The 16636-nt window shown below is 59.4% G+C and overlaps 1 protein-coding gene across 1 annotated transcript; it reads right to left on the minus strand.

Annotated features, from left to right (window-relative positions):
- Positions 1 to 4112: 4112 nt before the first annotated feature.
- PTPN9 (protein tyrosine phosphatase non-receptor type 9) lies at positions 4113 to 15588 on the minus strand. The gene is made up of 13 exons (XM_066558910.1): positions 15232 to 15588; positions 11451 to 11594; positions 10932 to 11021; positions 10708 to 10832; positions 10010 to 10115; positions 9288 to 9398; positions 8733 to 9061; positions 8282 to 8375; positions 8111 to 8180; positions 7511 to 7589; positions 7102 to 7252; positions 6803 to 7010; positions 4113 to 5633 (listed from the first exon to the last, which is right to left on the minus strand). Exons 1-13 carry the CDS (start codon positions 15262 to 15264, stop codon positions 5407 to 5409), a joined length of 1767 nt encoding a protein of 588 aa, XP_066415007.1. The 5' UTR covers positions 15265 to 15588; the 3' UTR covers positions 4113 to 5406.
- Positions 15589 to 16636: the final 1048 nt, after the last annotated feature.

Consider the following 16636-nt stretch of genomic DNA (forward strand, 5'->3'; position numbering starts at 1 on the left):
CCTCCCGGGCGGGCGGCGGGGGCGGGCTGTCCCCGGCGCAGTGAGAAGGGGGGGTCCCCGCGCCCCTCCTCCCGGAGGGGGGGGGCGGGCGGGGGCGGCGCCGGTGCCCCGGCGGGGGCGGGGGGCTCGGCGGGGGGGGTAAGATGGAGTAACCGTCTGTCGGCCGCCGCGGCGGAGCGCTGCCCGCTTCTCTGTTCCCCGGGAAATCCCGCCCCTCCTCGCGCAGGGGGGGAGCCCCGAGCGCCCGTTGGCTGAGACGCGCGCCCGTCACCGTCTCGGCCAATGGGAGCGCTGGCCCCGCCCACCAGGCCCTCCCCTATTGGCCGCGGCCCCCAGGAAGGGGATGTGGAGAGGAAGGGAGGGAGGAGAGGAGGGGGGGGGAGCGACCGCCGAAGAAAAATGTCCGTATAAGCAGCGCACCCCGCCCCCGTCCCGCCTCTCCCGCCGCCCTATTGGCTGCGATACCAAAACTCCAACCAATTGGAGAGCGGGGCCGCGCCGCCGTCACGGCGAGAAGCCCACCCACGCGGCGAATTGGCCCCGCCCGCCACCGGCGAGACCACGCCCCCCTCTCTGGGGAGCCCTTTTGTGGAATGTTTACATCGCGGCCGCGGCCCGCGCCAGCGGCTCCCCCCGTCCTCCTCCCCCGAGCCCCGGGTCCCGGTGCTAACCGGTTCGGCGGCGGGAGGGGAGGGGGGGGCTTGGCGGCGGGGCCCGGGCCCGGGCCCGGGGGCGGCGCGGCGCTGCCTTTTGTCCCCGACCCCTTCACTTCCGGGATGGCGGCGCCCCACGTGGGGCGGGTCGGTTACACGTGCGGGCGGGGGGCACAGGGCGCACACAGACACTCGCTCCCTCACAAGCCCCGCACACTCGCACACGCTCACACTCACGCACGCACGCACCGAGGAGGAGGAGGGGGGGGCCGTGGGCGGTGCGCGCCGCGGGGGGCGGCGCCCTCAGCCGCTGTAGCCAATGGCATGCCAGGAGGGGGGCGTGGCCGCCGCGGCAATGGCCCCCTCCCTCCGTCCCCCCCCGCACACACACACTCAGTCACTCGCCTCCCCCCCCGCCCGTCGCGCGCTTCCCGCCGGCGGGATCCGGAGCGCGCGCGCGCGCTTCCCTCCCCTCCCACCCCCCCCTTTTCCCTCAGGTTCCCGCCCGGCCGCCCGCCCGGCCCTTGGGAAGCGATTCCCGTGAAGGGGGGCGAAGCTGGGAAAGTGCGTGTGGGGGAAGCAGCTGTTACCTACCCTCAACGCGCAGGCGAGCAGCCCTGAATGGAGGGGGAACTCCCCCCGGGGCGGATTGGCCCCGCGGTGCCGATCGTCACGGCCGCACCGCCCACGGCGGGAGGGAGGGGGGCCGCGAGCGAGGGGGTGTGAGGGACAGGCCTCTCCCGGCGGCGGAGGGCGGGAGGGAGCCGGGCGAGCCGGTGCCCCCGCGGCGGCAGCCGGCCTTCCCCTCCGCTAGAACACGAGCTGGACGTGGGGGTTGATGCCTGCAATCACCGTGTTTGTCTCCCTTTGGAAAGTTGTGGAGCGGGCTGCTGGGCTCCCCAGACGGAGGCTGCAGCAGCCAGGCCTGGCCGCCCCTTAGTGCTCGTCTGGGCATCTAGAGCGTGCTCGGGAAAGGGTGAAATACAAACACCCATGTTCCACACTTCTGTTAAAATGTGTGTTTCAAGCACCTTTACTCAAACAAGGTCCAAATCTCCTAGTTGTATTTTTTTTTCTTTCCAGCTGTTCTTCCCTTTCTCAGAGCGGGAGAGCGTTGCAGGCGCAGGCAGTGGGGTGGTGCTGGGACAAGCAGAGGAGCTCTCTCCTCTGTCTCTCTGTAGCTGGGAGCTGCAGCTCGGTTTAACCCCTGGAAGGGCTCTCGACACGGGGGTTTGAGCCTGCACGGGCTGCGGTGCCACCGGAAATCGAGACTGAGCCTTGGAAACCGGAGGCAAGGAAGCAGAAGGGCTGGGAAATGAAGCGCTCTGGAGCTAGGCTCTTTCCAAACTCCCAGGGTACAAAATTACAAGCACTAAAGTAATCATCATTAGTGAGGCGTGCACGCAGCCAAGAAAGCCAAATGAGACAGGTGGGCACAGCGATGGCAGCGCCGCTTTAGGATTGCCCTGCAATGCCTTTAAATCCCCGTTTCCAAACTCCAGCGGAACTTTGGATTTCATTCTGTGGTGTTACTTTTGCCTGTGGTGGCTGATCCCCATCTCTGGGCTACTCCAGGGAAGGGGAGATCCTCCAGGCATCAGGCTGCTTGCACTCAACAGCCCATTTTTCCCACCGCTCTCCAAACAATACAAAGTTTTTCTTTCCAGTAACTTTTGGCTGTCTGCGTGAAGTGACCATTTCCAGAGAAATCCTTGTTTCTACTGCTGAGCAGGACCTGCTGGCACAGAAGGAATGGATGGAACAAAACATCATGTTGTGCAAGAGGACTGAAAATGCTGGCTTTGAGAAGAAATGCAGCCCTGGAAATAGTAAGGGAGGGTGAATGTTTGGGTTGTTTTCCCATGGAAAAGGTTTACAACCTTTTCCTCCGCCTCCAGCACAGATGGGCTCTTCATCCCTCCTCGAAGGGAGCAGCATATCCGAGCTGTTCCCATTCAGAGCCAGAGTTGGTTATCTTCCTCCCTCTCCTCTGGTTATTCCTATCAGATACCCAGCACACGAGTCTTGGAAACGTTTTGGTTCTCTGTGCCCACATCCTGTAGGATTGAGCTAGAATGTACAACCACCTTTACCATGTGCACAGAGCGGGCTTGGTTGGGATTTCACAGCCAGTGGAAAAGAGACATGGGCTGGGCACATTCGTGGGGCCACGTGGGACACTTGGCATCACCTGCAGCTTTCTGATCTGGACCCAGCACTTCGCCAAAAGCCCCGCTGAGCCACAGAGAGCTGCTGCTGACAGCACAGGATTAACAATGAACTGCCAACACTCCCCTCCTGCACGTGTGCTGAGAAAGCCCAGCTGGGTGAAAAAGTTTGGCAGTGAGGAGGTAGGGCCCCAGGAGCCTTCCTTCAGAGGATGAGAGCTCTCTTGGAGGAGCCACCCTGCAATGGGTGCCTGGAGGGAAACTCTGGGGCAGGCTGAGCCAGAGGAGCAGATCACACTGCCTGGGCTGATGCTGCTCCAGGAGACAGCTGGGTGGAAAATGGTACCTGGAAGGATGGGACACTGCAGCTGAACCAGAATCACTCTCAGGCAGGATGTGCACACCTCCAGGGGTGCTCCCAACACCCACTTCTCTCTCTCCAGTGCACTTTGCCCTGGGACATGCAGCCCTTCCAGACAGATTCCCTGCTGCCTCTGGTTCTTTTCCAGCCTTCCAGTGCTTGTGTCTGACCTCAGTTTGGCACAGCCACGCCACAGTCCACCCACAGAGCACAGGGGAAAGCTTCTCCCTGTGCTAGTCCTAGAAAGACACTGGCATCCCTCACTTTTTTAGGCTCCAGCTGAACAAACACAGGTGCTGCTCTTCACACCCGCCAGCTGCCCTGCTCTGGGGCACGAGCTCTCTGGCTGGCTCTAGGGCTTCATTTGCACAAGCTGCCTTTTTTGTTCCCTCATCCCTAAGCCTCAGGCTGCTGCTGCTCTGGCACTGGCATTGCTTGCACCTGAAGGCACTGGGGCTGCCTGACAGCCCCAGGAGTTCCCCCTAATTTTTGTGCCCTCCATGCCAGCTCAGAGGGGATCCAGAAGCACAGAGGCAATGCCTGCACCCCCAAATCCTGCAGCAGAAGGTAGCAGCAGGCAGATACCATGGCCAGACAGGAGACTGATATCCTGAGGCTTGTCAAGGCCCTGGGAAAAGAGGCAGGAGCTTGGAGCAGGGTGGCTTGTGTCCCCCCGGCTACGCCAGCTCATTGTGCTGCCTTCCCTCCTGACACTATCCTGCCTGCCCAGGAAAGCTTCCTGCAGCCTGGTTATCTCTGTCTCAGCCTCACCCAGGCCAGAAGAAGCCCTAAACACAGCCTTGTGCTCCTCAAAGTCCACATTTAGCCAGGGATAAGGCCAGAGCCAGCTGGTTTTTAGAGATCACAGCCCATGCAAAGCCCTGAATTCCCTCCTCCTGTCCTGCCCAATGCCCCCACGACAGCAAAGAGGACTGGTCACTGGTGGTATATTTATATATCAATACAAATAAAAACAAAACAACTCCCAAAAAGTAACAACAACAAAAAGGTTTCTCTGAGAGCAAAATAGGAACATTTACAAATACTTCTGGCTCTGGCTTGGATCAAGTTAATGTTAAATACAAAAAAAAAAAAAAAACCAAACACAAAAAACCCCCAAAAGAAAACAAAACAAAACCGCCCAACCCCTGTGCCCCCCTCCCCCAAGATTATAAAAAAATAAGAATATACACATTCAAAGAGCTTATTACAGTATAAAGCTGGGGAGGCCCAGGCAGTGGCAGGGCTGGGGCTGGGGCAGGACTCGTTGCTTCTCCAGGGTTTGGGGTTTACTCTTGCTCAGCGCTTTCCCAGCCCATGACTCAACGCAGGGCTGGGCCTGCGGGTTCCCAGTGGCAGCTTGGGAAAGCCAGGCAACCTGGAGAGCCGGTCGGTCCCCACGGCCCCGTCACCCTGTCACCTCGTACCTAGTGACTCCCTCAGTGGCACCCAAGGGCCAGGGGATGCCTGCCAGCTCAGCACCCCCCAGACAGACAACCCAATCCTCCAGATCCTCCCAGGAGCACTGCTGCTATCTCTCTCCGTGGGGAGGATGAGACAAAGAAACAGAGGGGACACCATCAGGTGTCCTTGTGCCTCTAGCGGGACGGACACAGGAGTGGGTACTGGGTCCCAACGCTGCCCATGAGGGGAAATAAGGGCAAGGGGGAAGACAAGACAGAGCCAGGACCAAACTCACCGCTCCAGAGATCACAGCAGTGAGGTGGCAGGACAGCGGGGACCCTTGGGAGCTGCTAAAGGGGAGGTTGTATATATGTATCTATATAATAGCCGGGGTGTCACAGCGGGGGTATATTATATACACACATACATACAGACACACACATGGAGCGTCAGGTGAGACCGAAGCACGTGCCTCTTCCTCAGCCCCAGGACTGGGAATACATTTCCTAGGACTTTGCAAAGACCCTCTCTAGGTACATCTTAGGTGGTCCCAACAACAACAAAAAAACCAAAAACAAAATTAAAAAACCCAACAACTCGAAGAGAAGACAAACCACCTCCCCAACCATCCAAACCCAACCGAAACACGACGGAGAGGAGTCAGAGCCCCTTCCCGTGCCGGCAAAGTGGCAGCCACCATTTGGGTTGAATAAGGCACAGTTCCATAGCAGTGCTGACAGCTGAGGTGCTCTGGCCCTGCTGAGTCCCGGCGGGGCAGCCCCCGAGGATGGGCAGCGGCGTCCGAGGGAGGCGGAGGGTCTCAGTGCCCCGGCGAGCTCTTCTCCTGGGCGGCCCGGCTGTGGTTGGTGAGCAGCAGCCCCTCGCGCTGGGCGTGCTCCAGGATGGCGGTGTAGCAGAAGTAATACTGCTCGGGGGTCTGGATGCTGAAGGCGCGCTGGCTCCGCATGCGCAGCACTGTCTGGTAGATGTTCAGCGTGCCCACGTCCTGCAGCTGTGACAGGCAGATGTCCAGCGCGCAGAAGGTACCTAGGGACGGCGATGGGATGGCATCAGACACCGAATGGCACCATCACCGCCCCTTGTGAGAAATGGAGTGCTGGTGCTCAGCCCTCCACTGATCTCCTAAGGGCATCTGGGGACTTCTCTCAGGTCTGATGGTTGTGGGAAGTCCTGAGGACATGTCTCAGCTTGCAAACACACCGTGGGTTCTTGTAGTGTGTTTTTATACTTTGTAATACTTTGAAGTGTTTTGTTTTGTATCCCTGTATTTTTCCCAAATGGTTTATCCCAGACTGTAGCCCCCTCCCTTTACCTGTGTAATCGCTCTCCCTTGCTGAGATCATCCCCAAACCCCCACCCTGGCTCTCTGTCAATCACTCAGCCTCCCATCCCCTCCATCTAGAAGCTTTGGTCTAGGTCTTCGAGTGATTAGCCAGAGGCCAGGGGTCAGCCCCCCAAGCCTTGCCCCACACGCTGTCCTAAATGTCTACCCCCAGTACCCATCCCTTAGGGTCACTTATTGGTTAGTAAAATGTTATCTACTTTGGGTTTCCACCTCCCTTTAAATGTAACCTTGGCACATCTCCTGGGGCTCTCAGCAGGAGGCCCCCTGAGGGGCAGGAGCTCCCCAGAGCCCCTGAATAAAACCTTGGATTAACCCCTGCTAAGAGTCGGCCCTTTATCTTCTACAGATGTCTCTGGTGTCTCTTGTGCTGCAAAGGCGCCCAGCCCAGGTGCCCTCAGTACCCTCGGGGCACACAGAGTGTCTCCCTGCTGTCAGCCCAGGTGCCCTCAGTACCCTCGGGGCACAGAGAGTGTCTCCCTGCCAGCCCAGGTGCCCTCAGTACCCTCGGGGCACACACAGAGAGTGTCTCCCTGCCAGCCCAGGTGCCCTCAGTACCCTCGGGGCACAGAGAGTGTCTCCCTGCCAGCCCAGGTGCCCTCAGTACCCTCGGGGCACAGAGAGTGTCTCCCTGCCAGCCCAGGTGCCCTCAGTACCCTCGGGGCACAGAGAGTGTCTCCCCGCTTTCAGCTGTGTTGGGGTTGCCCCCCTGGTGTCTGCCGACTCGGGACTGGCCGAGGGTCCCTGAGAGGCTCCCCAGAGAGACAGAGACAGTGGATCCCCAGGATGGAAATGCCTCAGGAAAGCTGGACCTGTCACCCCACCATTCCCAATCCTCCCCCACACCCATTACCTGTCCTGCCAATGCCAGCGCTGCAGTGCACCACAACTGGGGGTCCCCCGGGGTGGCCCTTGAAGCGAGGTCCCAGGGCGCTGACAGCCACTCTCTGCTGCTGCTTCACTGCCCCCAAAAAGTCAATGAGAGTGGCAGCGGAAGAGGGGACGCCATAATCTGGCCAGCTCAGGTACTGGAAGTGGGACACCAGCCGCCTCTCCCTGGTCTGGGGAGAGCAGGGGGTTTAGACTCTCTTTCCTCCCCTGACCCCTGGTGCCCCCATGCCATTCCTCCACCAGGCAGCTGTGCCCACGCACCTCTGAGCTGTGGATCTCCAGGATGGTTTTCTTGTAATGGTTGAGGTTCTCTACGCCCAGGTTGGTGATGGTCAGGGCCCCAAAGCACACCTGGAAATCCTTTTCCAGGGGCCAGTACTGGCCGCACTTCCTCCTGCCTCCCTCCTCCAGCCTGGGAGCATGACAACAACAAGCTGGTAATGTCCTCCTTGTCCTGCCTGAGGCATCTCCCATACCAGCCAGCCTTGGTCCTTTGGGGATCCCACAGGGAACAAACAATCTATCCTTGACCCAATGTCCCACCTCTGTGGGGCTCTGGCTGGCACCGCTACTGCAGGATCACTGCCCCGAGCCCAGCATTGCTTATCCCACACCAGAACTCCTCATTTGGCACAGAAAAAGAGGGCTGTGACCCTCCATGAGCGCTCACCGGGTTGTCATCACAATCACCAGGACGTTCTGCTCCCACACCATGCGCCAGAAGTCACTGTAGGTGTTTTCCAGAGGCCCTGCAGGGACAACCAACACATCAGCCCAAAACCTCATGGATCTGGGCAACCCCCTGCCCAGTGGAATCTACCAGCCCACCATCATCCCCCCCAAGAAACCACAGTCCCTTCCTGTAGGGGCTGACCCAGGTGTGGATCCGTGAACAGTCTGGAGCTGCCACTGACTGTCACCTCCAGCACTGTGTCCCTATGGCTCAGCACTGATCCTGCCTCTCTGCTCATCCCTGGGCAGATGGGGCAAATCCAGAACTGGGATAGGGGCAGGGAGAGGGAGGGCTGCTATCATGGATGAAGATGAATCCCCTTGCTCTCTTCCAGGAAAAACTTCAGTCCACTAGCTGGAAACTGAGAGGGGATAAATACACCCAGTGAGGAGTAAATACCCCCTGGGAGAAGGGGGACCTGCTGGGCAGTGCTCAGCTCCTGGGATGTCCCCCATGGCCAGCGGCTGACACTGGGCAGAGAGGTGGAACCCATGGGTGCACCAGGAGCAGAACATCCCCTTGTTGACTCAGCCATACCCTGAGTGCCGATGTAAGCATTCCTCTGCTTGTAGCCATCCATGAAGCTAGCATTGATGTAGTCAGTCAGCTGCAGGGAGAAAAACATGGGTGAGATAAAGCCTCCAGACCCCTGGGACAGCTGTGCCAGCTTCCCACATGACTGTGGAGTTCCCTCCTGGGCTGGCTCACCTCCGGGCGGCTGTATGGCTTTGCCAGCTTGACACGGGTTTGGTCCAGGCAGGGCACGTCCCCGTACCGGTTCTTGTCCTGGTTGTAGGGTGCCCTAGAGAGGGATGCAGGGATGTATTCCAGGCAAGGCAAAGGCAGCATCCCTCCCTCTGTGCAAGCCTCTGGGGCCCGTAGCCTGGGCTCTGCTGCCATCACCTGGCCAAAGCCTCGGGAAGCAGAGTCCCGGCCACGTCCTGGTCCCAGCTGTCCTCTGCAGCTCCCCCTTATTCCCAGAGGCTGCAGGACCCACAAAAGGGCTCCCACCATCCCTAGGCTGGGGCTCTCTGTTGCTAACCCAAAGCCCCACACCATGAAGCGGCTGATGGCCTCCACCCAGCAGCAGAAGCCTGGGGTGGGGGTGCTCACAGCTTTTTGGGGTGAGAGGGGCACCTGGCTCCCTCCCACAACTCACAAAGAGCAGGCGAAGGTGCCGGCCGGGCTCCTGCGCCGAATGTCTTCGTACTCCTCATAGATGCCACGTTTCTGCTTGTGGCTGACATGATCCAGCAGCTCCTGCAGGGTGACAGACTTGGGCCCGGGGACGTGGACGGAGCCGTTATCTTTGGGGGCCGCCAGCGGCACCAGGATGAGCTCGTCCAGGGGGTCGGGGTGCCCGTTCTGCTGGGGCAGGAACCGGCAGTTCCAGCTCAGAGGGTCCAGTTTGAGGGACCCTCCGAGGTACTCAGGGAGGCATTCCCGGGGCAGGTGATCCTTCAGCTCTGACATCTTCACCATCTGCACCTGTGAGAGGAGGGGAAAGGCAGGGGTGACTCCAAGAAGGCTGGAGAGGATTCACCAGGGATGGGGACAGGGATGCCAAAGGTCTGGTGCTTGGCAGCTTCCAGCAGATGGGGCTGAATGGCACAAGCTGCTTCCACCACCCTGGCACGAAGGGAAAGCAGCCTCAACCCTGCCTGCTGAGGGTCCTGTGCCAGGAGAGTCCCATGCCAGGAGGGTCCCCACTCACCCGCTCCCGCAGCTTCTCCTTCAGCAGCAGGCTGATGATGGAGTAGGGCACACGGAACCACATGGGTGCTCCCACGATGAAAACCTTCTTGAGCCGAGCTGGGAAGGCACCCTGTGGGCATGAGGAGGGGGTCAGACCCACTCTGCTGTGGCAGGGGACATATCCCAGTAGAGGTGACAGCAGCTAGCACAGGGAACCCATGAGGGCAATGCCACGTCTGAAGTGTGCCTCGCATGCTCACAGCTGTGCTTGCTTTTATGACTTGATACAGAACCAAATTACTTCCTTGGAATTAGGTAAGCAGAGGGTTTGGCTCCACAGGGAGAGGTGAAGACTGGGAACCAGGATTATGCAAAGAACACACCCCGGCCAGTATTTACTCTTATTGATTTTCTTTCCGGAGAAGGGAGGAGGCACCAAATGCCAGCACGATTAAAAAATAATTTGCATCTGTTTTCCCAAAAGTGCTGCCAGCAGCTGTGAGAGGAATCCAGCCCGGGGACAGCTGATCCCTCCCGCCCGCGCCACACCGCAGCCACAGCCGGGTCCAGCCTGGCAAGCTCCCAGTGCCTCCCCGAGGTCCTGCAGCTGGTGCTCCTGGCTGAGACGTGGTCAGCGTGGTCTGGGGGGCAAATTGATGCCAAAACCACGGGACTTTGGGTTCTTGGTGAGTGAGTGGCCCACACAATGTCCTCAGATATCAGTGAACCCCCAGGTATCACCTTGAGCAGGTTGAGGATCTTCTTGCTGAGGTCCAGCTCGAAGTTGGTGTACTGTGACCCTGCCATGTCGTAGATGAACACCAGCCCGTTCCTTTGTGTCTCAAAGCTGAGAGGAGGAAAAGAACAACATCAACCCCACAACATGCAACCACCTGGCTCCTGCACCACCAGCTCTGCCCCACACTGACCGCCAAAAATCCCTTCCCATGCTTCCAGAAGGACTCACAGACTCAAACCTTGCTTCTTCCCAGCTGCTTCACCATCTCTTCCTACAACCATCATTTAAGCCTGAGTTGTGCCTTAAGCCTGCCTCAGCAGCATCACTCGTGATGGGTAAGGTCAAAAACAGAAAGAGCCCAGCAGGATAAATGGCAGGGGAATGTCCTGGGCTTATATTTTTGGCAGGGCTCACGTTACGTCTATCTGATGGTGGGGCTGCCTCCTCCCCAGCCAGAGCCTGAAGGAATCCAGGACTTTGCTAAAATGAACCCAGGGCGTGGACGGGGCAAGGCTGCAAAGAGCCTGGCTCAGGGCTTGGGGGATTTTGCTCCCCTGCTGAACAGCTCCATAAGGAGGACTGGCTGGAGCTCAAACCAGGGAATTTCAAGCTATGAGGAGCAGTGATCTCGCTGGCAGGGAACGTGCTCCCTGGGGACCCTGCAGTGTGAGACAGGGTACCCCTGCAGAGGCAGGCTCACCTCTCCACAGCTCGGTCCAGCAGGTAGAAGAGAGCCTGGAGCACCACGTGCTGCACACTCTTGCTGGGGTGGTGCAGCTTGGCTGTGAACAGGGCGATGGAGGCTCCCGAGGGGTCCCGCACGCTCTGCCAAGGAAACGGGGTCAGGTTCCTGAGCACCCCCGTGGAACAGAGCTGGGATAAGCCACCCAGCTGGGAGAACTCCCTGGGGGACACCCCACTTACCAGAATGGTGAATTTCCCACTGAGCAGCTCCGAGCGCAGCGGCTCCTCGTGCGGCTTCAGCTTCACAATCCCCTCCTTCAGCCGCGTCTCCTGTGGCACAGAGGGCAGTGACAGGGGGCACAGTGGGCACAGGCATGGCCCACCTCTGCCCCATGGGGCACCTAGCTGTCCCAGGGAACCTCTGCTCCATGGGATCATCTTCCAGTACACCCCCCAGTAACAGAAGGAGCAGCCTTGCAACACCAGGCTGGAAAAGGCAATCATGGATGTATATCCCTAACATATAGGGAAATGCTCAGTGGGCAGCACACACCAGCCAGGAGGGCACCCCATGAGCTGCTCCCAGAGCACAGGAAGGCATTGGGATCGGTGAGATCTCCATGGCAACCCGCCTTGGCTGAAAAAGGATTTTCCAGCTGGATAAAACTTGTAAGGGAGAGAGAAAAAGAAAAAGGAGAAGGGGGAGGGTGGTCCCAGGGAGCAGGAAGCCCTCAGATGGGGGGTTCCCATCTCACTTACCCGGTAGGAGTGGAAGAGCTCGATGGCCCGCAGGACGTCGAACTTGCGGGCCATGAGGAACTTGACAGCCACGTTCCAGGAGAGCGGGGACACATTGTACTGGCCTGTCCACTTGTTGATCTCCTCCAGGAACTGCTTGGTGGCCTGTGGGAGAGATCAGGGACACGCAGTGAGACAGGGTGAAAGGAGGAGGAGAAGGAGGAGAGGTGGCCAAGGAGCATTCCTGGTCATTGTGGAGATACAATCCTCAAAAGACCCAGCAGCTTCTCGGGGTGAAGCAGGGAGCTCCATCACAAAAGGGTAAGGGCAGTGGTGATGGAGACGGCAGAAATGCTGCATGGGAAATGGAGCAAGGGGTGGGAAAAATGGCCTGGGGGCTGGGGTACACTTATGGAAAGGAGAGGGGAACTAAAAGGAGGATTTTACAGGTAGCAAACTCCTATTCAGACACAGCACCCCCAGCACAGCCCCATCAGCTGGCAGTGGCCTCCTCGGGCTGCAGCTCCACCATGGGGCAGTGAACTCGGCTGTGGGAACACAGGCAGTGACACTGAGGGCTGACATTTCGACCTGCTACAGGCCATGGACCAGCTCGCCCAGTAACACCAGTTTCACACATACATGGAACACCAGGAGGGTCCCAGGACGCAGCTTTGCCTTCTGCCGTGGATTGATCCCCTGTCCCACACAGGAGCCCCAGGGGAGACAGGGCAGTGCAGCCCAGTCTTCCACTGCATCCTGCTCAAAGGATGCAGGCAGCATGGAGGGAGACACCAAAATGCCTTCCTCCCACCCAGGCATACACCAAAATAAAACAGCTTCCAAGCTCCCCAGAGCAGAGGATGGTGAGCAAGGAAGTGGAGAGGGAGGGGAGTGCTGAAGGCTGGCTCCGGGAGGGAGGGAGGCAGCCAGGCGGCGGTGTAGGATGTCAGGCACGGAGTTACTGGGAACTATTCAGAGTTACTGGGAGCTATTGAGCCAGAAAAGCTTGTCGGTGTTAATGACTTCCGACAGGAGGAAGCGAAGGGCCGGGGTTTATCGGCGGCGCGAGGCTCGGCAGGGACAGGGAGCCCCTCTCATGGGATGGGCCAGAGGAGCCCAGCTCATCCCAGGGGTCTCTCTCAGCACTCTGCAGCCAGGAGCTCCCTAACTTGGTCCCAGAGTCACACAAAGCAGCCAGGCAAGCACCACAGGAAAATAAATGGGGCAATACAGGAACCATCTTCAGCCTTAACACAGCACACATCCACACATACAGGAATATATTCTATCTGTAAACATATCCTATCAATATATCCTGGGCACATCTCTGCTTTGCCAGGGCATCTCCTGTGGCACCCAGCTGCTCAAAATCCAGGGCTGCAGATGCAAACCCAAAATAAGTGAAGAAGATCCTTCCCCAGCACATGCAGGACAGACAAGGTATGGGAGTGAGAGCCAGGTACAAATCTCACTTCCCTTGGACAAAGAACAGAGCTGACACCACAGCCTGAGCTGGCAATGATACACCAAGATAACGGGAAGGGAGTCCCCAGATGATGGGAAGAGAGGCCCAAAGGGCATGATGGCAATGAGGAGAGGATGCAGCCTGCAGTTCAGGTCTGATTCCTCAACATCTAACCCGCCACACTTCACACAATCCCATTTCCATCAGCTGTCATGAGGGATGATGGGCTTTTTGCAAGGGGAAGATGCACAAGAACAAGCACTATCTTTGCAGGGCAGTTCAGCCATGAATTCCAGCTTTCCCTGGGAACAAAACCAAATTCCAAACTTACCGGTGCTGCCATTCAACAGCAGGGAGCCAGGCATTACAGAGCTGAGCATCAATGCCAGCCATAGCTCTGCCCCCTTTGTGCTCCACTGGGTCTTGTCATCATTCCTAGCCCCAATCCCAAATGGATTTATACACATGTCAATCCCAGCAGAACAGGGATTGCTCCACGTGCCAAAAACAAAGCCTGTGACCCAGAGCTGCAGCAAGAAGTCCTGTTTCTGCAGCACTGAGAGTGAAATTGTCCGTGGCCAGGCGTTTGGAACAATGCTGGTCTTTGGAGTGCTGGCGTCATCCCCGTCCCCGCTGTGCTGGAGCAGGGTGGTGACAAAGCCACTGCTGCCGGAATCCAGGGGTTCTCCCAGCCCTCCTCCCCCAGGCAGCAAACCTGCCCTCCTTCTTCAGCGTGGGGAAGTGGGGGATAAAGCTGTGAAAAGTGCAGCTGGGCTGAAAACCTTCAAGGAAAATTGGTTTGGCTCCTCAGGGATAGGCTAGGGAGGGAGGCGCAGAGAGCCAGTAGAAGAGATGTCCCAAGGCTGGCCTAAGAGGAGAAGGGTGAATTTCCCTCTGACTTGCTGTTGGTAACAGGGGAGAGTGGAGGAAATCTTGATGGTTCCAAGAAGGATGAAGGGATGGCAGGAAGGGTATGTTCCAGCCCAAGCCACCACTTACCCACGAAAAGAAGGAAACTTCCGTTATTTTGGCTTCCAAGCCACCGAGGGCAGCACGAAAGGCAGCCTTCCCCACACCAAGCTGATGACCCAAACCTGGAGCCATTCATTATTGCAAACATCTCTTCACCTTCTCCATCCAATATTCCCAAACAAACCAGACATCTCAGATCCCTCTCCTGGGATGCTGCTCCCACTGCAAACCAGCCTTCCCTGCTGGTGCAAGATCTCCAAAACCTCTATTTCTGGAAGCTTTGCCCCCTCCATGACACAGGAGAAACGCAAATCTCAGGCACCTGTGGGGACGGAGGACACTCCCTCCTTGGACACTCCAAGGACACTCCCCATTCCTTGGGATTTTACCACCCTGGAGAGAGCAGTGCTGCTCCCAGGAGGAAAGAGCCTGGTAGCTCTGCATTTGCTGAGCACCACCGCAGGCTGCAGGAGAGGCTCTTCCATGGAGGTTTTGGAACTTGGCACCTCCATCCCAGCCCTCCTAAACCTCCCTGTAGAAACGAAGGATTTTTAAAGAAGAAAACCAACCAGCCAACCAACTGGAAAACCGACCATTTTGGAAGGAAAACGGGACTTTTTTGCCTTGGCTCTGCAGTCGCCAGCACCACCAACGTGGCCAATGTGACAGCCCGAGGGGGCAGAGGGATCCCGGCAGCTCGCCCAGTCCCGCTCCCAGGCTCCACATCCCCATCCACAGGGAAGCCCAGCGGCCGTGGGTGGGCAAGCCTGGGGAACAGGACAAAGGAGGGGACAGGCAGGGATTGCTGCGGCCACCCGAGGCGGCCCGGCCGACTCCAGGGCCCCGTTCCCCGAGCCCAGCAACATCCTCCCGCGGTGACGCAAGGCCGGCGGAGGAAGCCGGGACGTCACGGGAGGCCTGGGGCGTGGGAAGCGCGTGCACACGCATCCATCCATCCATCCATCCATCCATCCCCACGCATCATCCCCACGCATCATCCCCACCGCAGGGAGCCTTGCCAGCGGGGCCACGCTGCCCTGGGGATGCGGGACCCACGCCCCAGCACCCACGGCAGGGGCCTTGCGAGGGCTCCTGGGGAACGGGAAGGCTGGGGGGGTGCGTGGATGGGGGTTGTAGGGTGGGCGCTGCGTGGGTTGGGAGGCTGCGGCTTTGGCGGCTGCATGGGTGGGGGGCTGCGTGGGGATGGGGGCGCTTCCCATCGGGAGAATCGCCTGGCTGGGAAAAAAACCAGCCTGGCAACCCGGGCTAGCCAAAAAACGATGGGAAAGGAGCGGTGTGGGGAAGGAGCCCTCGAGGTCCTGCCCAGCCCGACCCGGGGAAGAGGAGCCCGGCGGGACCTACCTGCTCCTCCTCGGCGCTGAGCTCCGCGGCCATGCTGCGCGCCGGGCCGGGCCGGGCCGGGCCGAGCCGAGCCGGGCTGTTCTAGGCGGAGGACGCCCCGGCGGAGCCCATCCCCGGCGCTGCGGGCACCGGCCCCTCCCGGCGGCGAGGGCGGCTCCGCCCCAGGGGCCTCGCCGAAAGTGCCGAGAAAATTAAAATAAAACGGGGAAAAAAAAATTAAATTAAATTAAATTAAATATCTGTGTATGCGTGTGCGTGTGTTGGTGTGAGCCCCCCGGGAAGTTTGGCTCGGCCCGGGAGCGCCGCTCGGCTGGGCCGGGCCGAGCCGAGCTCCCGCCCCGCTCCGCTCTGCCCCGGCGGGGGCGGCGGCAGGAAGCGCCCGCAGCCCCCGGTCCCTCCTCCCCGTCCCCTCCCCGCGGCTCGGCCGACCCCGCAGGGCGGGCGGGGGACAGGAAGCCCTCCCCGGCGGGGGGGCGAGCGGGGGACAGCAGCCGGGATGGGGCCGGAGGGGCCCGGTGCCCCCCCCGGCTCCGCGGCGGCTCCCCCAGCCCCGGTTCCGGCCGCGGCAGGCGGGAGCGCCGCCGCTAAAATGGTGGCAGCATCCTCCTCCCTTTGCTGGTGCTGGATAAAATTCCCGGCAGCCGCATCCTCCCTTGCTGTTACTGGATAAAATTCCCGGCACAGCTTTCTCCCTTGCCGGGATTCCAGCCGCGCAGCCTTCCCCCTACGAGCAGGAGTCCGGGGTTTCCAGGCGTCTCTTTCCACTTCCTCCTCTACGGTCCCTAAATTGCATTTCCCAGGCGAGCGCAGGTGTCAGCGCCTGGATGGAGAGTCCCGAAGCTCCTCCGGGAAGGAGCGGGGATCTCGGGAAGCACAGCAGCGGTCGCTCCAAAAAGCCAGGCCCTGGGACAAGGGGACATTTTGTTCAGCCGAGGAGCACTGTGCTGGCAGCGTGCCTACAGCCGGAGCCTCTGCACCTAACTGGGAGAAAATGGAAGTAGGGTAGAGGGAAGGGGCTGAGAGCCCCGGCTGGATGAGGGCTCCAGGCTGGCTCTGTCCCCCAGCGCCCCAGGCCACATCTCCTGGTCGAGCTGCCTGCTCAGCTCTCCTGCCCCGGGCCAAATTTCAGCCCCCGGTGGGGTGACCCCTCCAGCGGAGCTGCTGCCCGTTCCTGCTGGGAGTGGGATCGCACCCAGCAAACAGAATAGTCACGGCACCAAACTGTGCTGGCCCCTGCGACTTCCGTTTGACACCCTCCCTCCAAAAACAGCCTTTCGCTCCCAACAGGAATTGTAACGCAAATATTTATTTCTCCAGCCCAGCTCATGCTTTTAAAAGGGAAACTATGAGGCATCATCTGGAGCCGGCGGGAAGCTGCAGTCGCTTCCCTCTTGCTCTCCTCCAT

This window comes from Molothrus aeneus, chromosome 13 (genome assembly GCF_037042795.1).
Source record: "Molothrus aeneus isolate 106 chromosome 13, BPBGC_Maene_1.0, whole genome shotgun sequence".
In the NCBI taxonomy this organism is placed as follows: domain Eukaryota; kingdom Metazoa; phylum Chordata; class Aves; order Passeriformes; family Icteridae; genus Molothrus; species Molothrus aeneus.

Coding starts and splice junctions, on each gene's coding strand:
- PTPN9 (XM_066558910.1), bottom strand. CDS start 15,264: ATGGCCGCGGAGCTCAGCGCCGAGGAGGAGCAG. Junction 11,022..11,450: donor AGCTCTTCCACTCCTACCGG/GTAAGTGAGATG, acceptor TCTGTGCCACAG/GAGACGCGGCTGAAGGAGGG. Junction 7,253..7,510: donor GTGATTGTGATGACAACCCG/GTGAGCGCTCAT, acceptor TCATGCTCCCAG/GCTGGAGGAGGGAGGCAGGA.